This window comes from Triticum aestivum, chromosome 7D (assembly GCF_018294505.1).
Source record: "Triticum aestivum cultivar Chinese Spring chromosome 7D, IWGSC CS RefSeq v2.1, whole genome shotgun sequence".
NCBI lineage: Eukaryota > Viridiplantae > Streptophyta > Magnoliopsida > Poales > Poaceae > Triticum > Triticum aestivum.
This window is the reverse complement of record NC_057814.1, coordinates 496,877,466-496,886,919: the sequence shown is the minus strand read 5'-3', so window position 1 is coordinate 496,886,919 and position 9,454 is coordinate 496,877,466. Positions and strand designations below refer to the sequence as shown.

General features: G+C 50.9%; 1 protein-coding gene across 1 annotated transcript; it reads left to right on the top strand.

The window, feature by feature from the left end:
- The first annotated feature begins 662 nt into the window (after positions 1 to 662).
- LOC123169266 (auxin-responsive protein SAUR32) lies at positions 663 to 1,648 on the top strand. The gene has a single exon (XM_044587098.1). It carries the CDS (start codon positions 954 to 956, stop codon positions 1,347 to 1,349), a length of 396 nt encoding a protein of 131 aa, XP_044443033.1. The 5' UTR covers positions 663 to 953; the 3' UTR covers positions 1,350 to 1,648.
- Positions 1,649 to 9,454: the final 7,806 nt, after the last annotated feature.

Below are 9,454 nucleotides of genomic sequence, written 5' to 3'. Positions count from 1 at the left end.
AGGTACTGGTGTATACAGTTGTTCACCGGGCTGGACCGACCTGCGCCCGTGTTTAGTGCCCACCGAGCTCTAGGCTCTACTCTAGCAGTAGCATCACCAACCGAAGTGTCAAGAGACTATGCGACACACGGCACTAGAGATCCCTCTCGCACACACACAAAAAGACTGTCTATGCAACACACGGCATTCCGCCAGCTGCTACACACACAGTAGCCTGCCTAGCTATACCCCGGGGGATCAGATGCCCCTCTCCCGTCCCCGTATTAAAAGCGTATTCAAAACGCTAATCTTTTTGAATACGCTAATCTTTTTCCATAGTCACGTGTAGAATTATCTTGAGAAATAAATGCGCGCAATACGGCGAGATAAGATTTCAGAGGGGAACCGAATCTCAACTAAATAAGCCCTAAATATACCAGATCGGCGTAAAACAGGAAAAATAAACATATTATGGCTGAACAATAAACGTGGGGATTAATCACGAGATCATTTTCGCGCAGATACTGCAGTACTGTGCCACATTTATGAGCAAAGATTTTCGATATTCCCTGCAAAAAAAAAAAGATTTTCGATATACCTGGTGGAAAGATAAACGGAATACGGAAAAGGGAGCGGCAGATGGCAACAAACAAAGCAGCCCGCGCCCCCCGCCTCTTATACACACGCGCCCCCGCCCCCTCCCGGACCAGACGCACCGAGCGCAGGGCACGCACGGGCAGATCGAGGCAGGCACAGGCGCCGTAGCCGAGACCGGGAACCCCAACGGGCCAAGCACCACCACCAACCCTAGCTAGCCACTCCCCCGTGGTCCTCCTTGACGGCCACCATGCAGCGTCCAGCGTGCCGCCGCCCCGCGCTCTGACGCCCGCCGTCGGACGCCGGTCGCCGTCGTGGTCTAGCGAGCGAGAGAGCGTTTCTTTCTTGGTGCAGGGTAGGCGTATAGATCGACATATATGGGCGTGAGCCTGCTGAGGAAGCAGCACTCGTCGGCGGCGGGGGGCTCGAGCGGCGGGTCGTCGATGCCGCCCAAGGGGTGCATGGCGGTGCGCGTGGTGGGGCCGGGCGGCCGCGCGGAGGAGGAGGAGAGGTTCGTGGTGCCGGTGGGCTACCTCAAGCACCCGCTCTTCGTGGGCCTACTCAAGGAGGCCGAGGAGGAGTACGGCTTCCAGCAGCAGGGCGCCATCACCATCCCCTGCGGCGTCGACAACTTCCGCCGCGTGCAGGCCATCATCGACGGCCAGCGGCACGGCGGCTCCGGCTCCGGCCGCCTCGTCTCCGGCGGCCACCACCACCACGGCTCCTCCTCGGGCCACCTCCACTTCCACCTCGCCGCCTGCTTCAGGGCGTGAGATCCGTCGACGCGGATCTCGCGCGCCCTCGCCGGCCGGATAGACGCCGTCTCCGGCCTCGTCTCGTTGCTTTGTTAATTAGAGTTGGTTTAATTAGGCGGTCAGGTATGTGATGATCGAAGGATCATGCGTGGGTTGAGTGCTAGCTAGTGTGTTCGGGTCTGCGGGCGGGCGTGTTGGAACTTGGAAACACAGATGGATCATCCGGATTTCGTTCCAGCTTGTGGTGATGATCCATCGACGATGATGAAAATCGAAGATATTTCCGATATTTCAGTGCCTATAATAGATTAACCAGATGTTCTCTTGTCCCTTTCCTTTACTGAATTGCCTTTGGCTTTCAGACTGTGTGGTTGGTAGTATTCTCTTTCCATAGAAGAATCTTTCTTTGGGGTGTTGTTCATCATGGTTCATCCATACGCACGTACGCCGGGGCCAAAGAATTAATGAACAAACTTTTGAAGAACATTAAGTGGTTTCGAAGAGAGTACTCCAAGTTTAGACACAATTAACTCCTTGACAAGCAAAAAATAATAATTTGAAACTGTCCAGCTAGCGTGCAAAGGATCTATTTTCTTTCAATTCTTTTAGGGACCTCTAGCTTGCAAAGGATCTATTTTCCTTCTTTCTTTTGTCCCATCTACTGTCTGCCTCCTACATTAAATTTCCCCAATCAAGCAGGGGATTAGTGGTGGATGCTAGTGGAGTACTATGTAAACATTCACATATGTACTCATCAATATTCTCCTACTCCACTACTAATCAACAGATTAAGTGTACGCCACCCATATATGGCACCTACGTGTCCATCTTTGGGAATATCGAGGCACCTGTGCGCCGTTCAGAGCTTCTTGTGGCAGAGGAGAAGCTGATGTCTATCTGAAAGGACAGGGCGGCGCCGCAGTGGAAAGGAAGGATGGAGTGAGACAAAACTTCCTAGGCCAGAAGGACAGGCAGACACGCAGTACGAGAAGGCAAGATCTGACTTGACCACCATGCAGCAGATACACAAACCTTCTATTTTTTTAGGGAAAGATACACAAACCTTCTTAGGCCAGATGGTTTTCTTATTTTGCTTCTTGGTGTAAACCCCCTTCTTGGATAGCAACTATGCTCCTAGATAGATCATACCAAAAGAAAAAGGAAAGGAAAGAAGGGGGGGGGGGGTATATAATGGACGAAAATTAACTAATTTTCCCTAAAAAAAGTGAATGATCTCCCGGCAACCAACCTGGAGTTGGATGAAGAGGAGGGGGCGGTGTTGGAGGAGGAGACCGCAAAAGAGCAAAGCAGAAGCTAGCAATAAAGGGGAGGAATAAAGTGGTGTAGACCCCCTTGATGAAGAAAAATGATGCCCTAATTGATCGTGTAAAAAAGTTAAAGAAAAAACAATGTCCCTCTTCCTAAGAAGTGAATAGTGCCCCGGCCCCGTCGTTCAATTGGGAGTCGACCGGGGGTGCGGGGGGGGGGGGGGGGGGAAGGCGAAAGGGCAAAGCATAAGCATGAGCACGAATAAAATGGAGGAGCGAAGTAGGGAAAGGAAGCTTACCGCTGAATGAAACACCCTCGAAACCTCATCGACGACGGGATGATAATTGTTATCCCGCCTCAGTTTCTCGCTGCTTGCGGAGGTGGCGGATGACGGGCCACGGGGTAGCGACGACTGCAGATCCAACAATGAAGCAACAAGAGGAGGAGTGGCCGGCAAAAGGATGCCTCCGCGACGAGGTAGGCTGGAGAGAAAGAGCGCGGAGATGGCAGGAGCAAAAAGGAGCGGAAGAGGAAGGGGAGCCCTTTATTTATGGTTATTTATGTGTGTTTGCGTGTGTGACAGGTAATCAGACACGAGTCGGCATCGGCGGTGAGGTAGGTGTGAGGGGAACAAAAGCGGTGGGAAATGGAGGTGCGACACGCACCATGTCTGTGTAATTGACATGTGTATAGGTTCGACAAATAACCGTATGATGGTGGTAGATGGTGGTTGGTATCAGAGCAATGGTGGTGGATTGGATGATGAATCGAGATGGGAGGAGCCGTCGATAAAAGGAAGGTCACAATAGGTTGGGAAGGAAAACAAGAAGAGAAAAAATATATAATGGACACTGAGGCAAGGAGGCAGATAGGCGTGCCATGTATTTATAATGATTGTGTATGTTTGTATGTTTAATACACAATCGGGTTACCATTAGCGGCAAGGTTGGTTGCGAAAGAAAAGTGCGGAGAAGCAAAACAAGAAAGTCACAGAAAATGAAGGAGGGGGACTAGACACACCTTGCATTTGTAATTGTCATTATATATTTGTTGGTCGGTAGATAATTGAACATGACTTGGCCTCGACCAAAACGTAGATTCGACAGGAATAAAGTGAAAATAAAAGATAAAGGGGGAAGGTAAGGGGTGGGTTAGCGCCCCCTGTTTTTATGACTTGTTTGTAAACATTTGCATGTTTGTCGGATAGTCATATATCCGTCAGAGAAAATGTGGTGTGTGACATGCACCCATTAATTTTTTTGGTGAAATCACTATTCACGTAGATCCTCCATAAGTCCCAACGATTTTATAGATTTGCTTATCACATTTCAGAGAATGTTCACTGTGATATGATATTTTGTTTATGTAGTGCAAAAAGTTGTAATGTTTACTTTGAAGGTCTAAAAATGCATGGATCTCAATGTCAGATCTATGGCTCTTGGCGTAGAGTCAAACTAGAGGCTAATGTGCGCTTTGTTGCACCGTTCTTCACTCGTGTGGGCGATTGTTTTCTTTTGATTTTTATCTATGTTAACTTGGGTTTTAATTATGTTATGGCAGTGATTTTTCATTAGTTTATCGTGTTGGGTTGCCGTTGTATACGATATTTGTTCTAAGAGAAGAGTGTGCGTTATCTTGCAGTCCTTGCACGTTTCAGCCTCGGTGTCAGCCGGTGGTGTTTGTGTGATCCCCGTGGAAGCTCTTATTACATGATAAAACCATAGAATCGTTCGTATGGTGCTCACAAGGGCCGACCCATGAAGCCCTTGCTCTCTTATCTCGTCTCCTGCTCCGTTCGTCACTTAGCTTTTTTTCCCTCTTGCTCCACTGCTAGCTCAGAAATGCTATCATTTTTTATGAAGAAGTTCATGCTTTTTTAAATAAATTTGATTTTAATATATTTTTAATACGGTACATTTAAATACACAACTTTTTTAAGAAAATATTCATGAATTTAAAAAATATTCATGGATTTACAGCAATGTTCATGAATTGTTAAAAATTTCATAAATTCAAAAATGTTCATAGACTTTCAAAATATCCATGAATTCTTCAAAAAAATATTAACTACAAAAAGTATCCATGGTCTTTCTAAACGTTCATGACTTTTAATAAATATTCATGAATTAGAGTGTGAAAAATAAAATAATATTAAAAGACAAAAAACAGAAGAAAAAACTATCAAAACTTTAAAGACACAAAAAAAGCACCAGACAAGAGCTTATGAAAACCAGATAAATGGGCCGGCCCACACCCTGAGGGACCATAACGTTCCCCACAGCCCCCGAAGCACCCGGTGGCTCAAAATCTTGGGACCTTCGTACCTTAATAGATACTCCCTCTGCAAACAAACATAAAAGCATTTAGAATACTATTTTAATGATCTAAACGCTCTTATATTTCTTTACGGAGAGAGTACTAGAGTCCCCTAGAAATTTGCCGGATGCTCAGCAAAATCGTCGGAGAAAAGAAAACAGAAACGGAGGGCATTGATTTTGTTTTTGAACTGAGAGAGGGCGACAGCCACAATCACTCCAGTCCCCTAGCAGTTTGCCTTCTTCCTAATAACTTATCACATCGGTTTCATGTTTCCCTGCAGAAGTTTTGGGCTCAACTCAACGGCAGCTAGTAACGTGGAGAAGAATCGGGCGTGTTTTTAGGAACCCCCTCGCTATGCCTAGGCAAATGGAGAAACTGTATAGCACAAGTGTGCAGCATGCATGGGCGACACATGTCTGTCGCTCCAGGCCTCCAGGACTTGCATGCCTTGGCGCCGCTTTTTGCTGAAATGTTGTCCCCGATGTTTCCCGTGCTAGTACAAAAGGAGCAACATAGCACACTTAGTATAATACTATAAAAGTAGATTAAAAACAGACGCCCCGGTAACAATAAAAATCCAACACACGTGCCGCCAATCATTGGCACTTTGGCGGCGCTCTTGTGGCCTTTGCCGAACATTCCGAGAGATAGAAAATTGCACTGTACTCGTACCACCAGCATCAGCAAGAAACCGTAGGGAAGGAAGGAAAGGATGATACGGAGAATCCTTTTCTGTACGGGCGGAGAACACGGATGGATAAAGCGGAGACCGCAGACCACCGCAGCCCCTCGGTGTCAGACCCGACTATTCTATTATTATTATTAAGAGCAACTCCAATGAGACGACCTCTGCCCGCGTCTGTTTGGGTCGGTGCGGACAAAAGTGGCGGCCCAATGCGCCGACCCAAACTTAAATCGTGTCCGCCGGCGTCCGCGCCGACCCATTTCCGGCCCAAAATTGCGCCTGGAATGCGTCGGCGCGGACGCACCGCGCATCTCCTCGCCGTCCGCCGTGTCACCACCTGACGGCCGTCCAACTACGACGGTCAACATAATTTATGACGACTGCCCACCTTGGGCCTACGCGTCAGCGACGGCGGTCGTCCTTTTTTAAGCCGGGCGTGCGGCGGGGCCGTCCTCATCCACTACCACTCGCCCCCCGTCCCCATCTGGCCACCCTTGCCCCCAAGCCGGCGACAACCCTAGCCACCGCCAGCATGTGCTTTTTCTCCGGCATCGGCAGTAGCCGCAAGGGCAAGGCCCCCGCCCTTCCCGTGCCGGCGCGCGCTCCCCGGCAGAGGCAGCGCATCAACGTGCCGTTGCACCAGGCCGAGTGCCACTGGCACCACCGCGTGCCTCTGCCGTACCCGGACGTGACGTTGCCGCATGACTGGCATTTGGATCCAGAGAGGATCCCAGTGCCGGCGGCGCCGCGGGCGGCAAGGGCCCATGCGGAGGAGGTGCGGCGCCGGCGGGCGTTGCTGACGTCGGAGCAGCGCGCCGACCCACACTTAGCCGTCGACTCGCCCAACTGGGCTCGATGGTTCGCCTTCGAGCATGAGGAGGCGAGGCGACGCGGCGTCCGCGGCGTCGACCATAGCCTGTCGCCGCCCGCGCTCGTCGTCCGCGCCGAGGACCAGGAGGCCGAGGCTGCCTACCAGGTGGCCATCAAGGAGAGCGAGGAGGAGGAGCGGTGGAGGGAGGCGGACGAAGCGGCTTTCGAGGCTGCCATGGCGGAGGCCATGGCCCTCTCCGCGGCGGGCGAGTACGTCGTGCCGCCGGTGACCCCGCCGTCCCCGCCCAAAGCCAAGCCGGAGGAGCCGGCCTACCTCGAGCGCTACTCCTGGACCGGAGTAGTGCGCGAGTAGGTCAGCGCTCCGCCGATCTGGCTCGGGGCGACAGAGAAGCAGGAGGCGGCCTACCTCGACCACTGGCGCCGCGTTCGGTTGGCCGAGGAGCGCCGGGAGGGCGAGCGCTTGCAGATGCTCGAGCTCGAGGCCGAAGAGGAGGCGCGCCAGGCCCAGGCAGCGACGGCGCAGGTAGCGGCGACACAGCCCGACATCGCCGCCGTCTAGAACACGACGTTCCCCTGAGTCGGCCCTGCGCCGACGTTGATCGACCTCACCGGTCCCGACGCAGACGCCGCCGCCGCCGAGGACGCCTAGGGCAGCGTGTCGTCTAGTTTTTAGTGTTTAATTAATGTAATCTGGACTTTCGCCGGCCTTCTGTTGGGGAACGTAGCAATAATTCAAAATTTTCCTACGTGTCACCAAGATCAATCTAGGAGATGCTAGCAACGAGAGAGAGTGAGTGCATCTTCATACCCTTGAAGATCGCTAAGCGGAAGAGTTACATGAACGCGGTTGATGGAGTCGTACTCGCGGCGATTCAAAGCGCGGAAGATCCGATCTAGCGCCGAACGGACGGCGCCTCCGCGTTCAACACACGTACAGCCCGGGGAAGTCTCCTGCTTCTTGATCCAGCAAGGGGAGAGGAGAAGTTGAGGGAGAACTCCAGCAGCACGACGGCGTGGTGGCGGTGGAGCTCGTGGTTCTCCAGCAGAGCTTCGCTAAGCACTACGGAGGAGGAGGAGGAGTTGGAGGAGGAGAGGGCTGCGCCAGCAAGGGGTGCGGTTGCCCTCTCTCTCCTTCACTATATATAGGGGGAAGGGGGGTAGAGGAGCCGCCCTAGGGTTCCCTATAGGAGGGGCGGCGGCCACAGGGGAAACCCTAGATGGGTTTGGGCGCCCCCACCCCTAGGAAACTTGCCCCCCAAGCCGGGAGGGGAGGCTGCCCTAGGGGAGGCGCCCCCACCTCTCCAGGTTACGTGAGAGGGGTTGGGAGGGGCGCACAGCCCCTTAGTGGGCTGGTTTTCCCCTTCCCCTTGGCCCATAAGGCCCCCCAACGCTTGCCGGGGCCTCCGAAACCCCTTTCGGACATGCTGGTCATAGCCTGGTACCTCCGGAACAATTCCGGACTCCAATACCCTTCGTCCAATATACCGATATTCACCTCCGGATCATTCCGGAGCTCCCTGTCATGTCCGGGATCTCATCCGGGACTCCGAACAACCTTCGGTAACCACATACTATTTCCCATAACAACTCTAGCGTCACCGAACCTTAAGTGTGTAGACCCTACGGGTTCGGAACCATGCAGACATGACCGAGACACCTCTCCGGCCAATAACCAATAGCGGGATCTGGATACCCATATTGGCTCCCACACGTTCCACGATGATCTCGTCGGCTGAACCACGATGTCGGGGATTCGATCAATCCCGTATTCAATTCCCTTTGTCAATCGGTATGTTACTTGCCCGAGATTCGATCGTCGGTATCCCAATACCTCGTTCAATCTCGTTACCGGCAAGTCTCTTTACTCATTCCGTAACGCATGACCCATGACTAACTCCTTAGTCACATTGAGCTCATTATGATGATGCATTACCGAGTGGGCCCAGAGATACCTCTCCGTCATACGGAGTGACAAATCCCAGTCTCGATTCGTGCCAACCCAACAGACACTTTCGGAGATACCTGTAGTGCACCTTTATAGCCACCCAGTTACGTTGTGACGTTTGGTACACCCAAAGCATTCCTACGGTATCCGGGAGTTGCACAATCTCATGGTCTAAGGAAACGATACTTGACATTTGAAAAGCTCTTAGCAAACGAACTACATGATCTTGTGCTATGCTTAGGATTGGGTCTTGTCCATCACATCATTCTCCTAATGATGTGATCCCGTTATCAGTGACATCCAATGTCCATGGTCAGGAAACCATAACCATCTATTGATCAACGAACTAGTCAACTAGAGGCTTACTAGGGAGATGTTGTGGTCTATGTATTCACACATGTATTACGGTTTCCAGCTAATACAATTATAGCATGAACAAGGAAATACAATAATAACCATTTTATTATTGCCTCTAGGGCATATTTCCAACAGTCTCCCACTTGCACTAGAGTCAATAATCTAGTTCACATCACCATGTGATTGACACTCAAAGTTCACATCGCCATGTGACTAATACCCAAGAGTTTACTAGAGTCAATAATCTAGTTCACATCACCATGTGATTAACACTCAATGAGTTCTAGGGTTTGATCATGTTATGCTTACGAGAGAGGTTATTAGTCAACGGGTCTGAACCTTTCAGATCCGTGTGTGCTTTACAAATCTCTATGTCATCTAGCAAATGCAGCTACCACGTGCTACTTGGAGCTATTCCAAATAACTGCTCTACTATACGAATCCAGTTTACTACTCAGAGTCATCCGGATTAGTGTCAAAGTTTGCATCGACGTAACCCTTTACGATGAACTCTTTTACCACCTCCATAATCGAGAAAATTCCTTAGTCCACTAGTTACTAAGGATAAATTTGACCGATGTCCTGTGATCCATTCCTGGATCACTCTTGTACCCCTTGACTGACTCATGGCAAGGCACACTTCAGGTGCGGTACACATCATAGCGTACTGTAGAGCCTATGTCTAAAGCATAGGGGACGACCTTCGTCCTTTCTCTC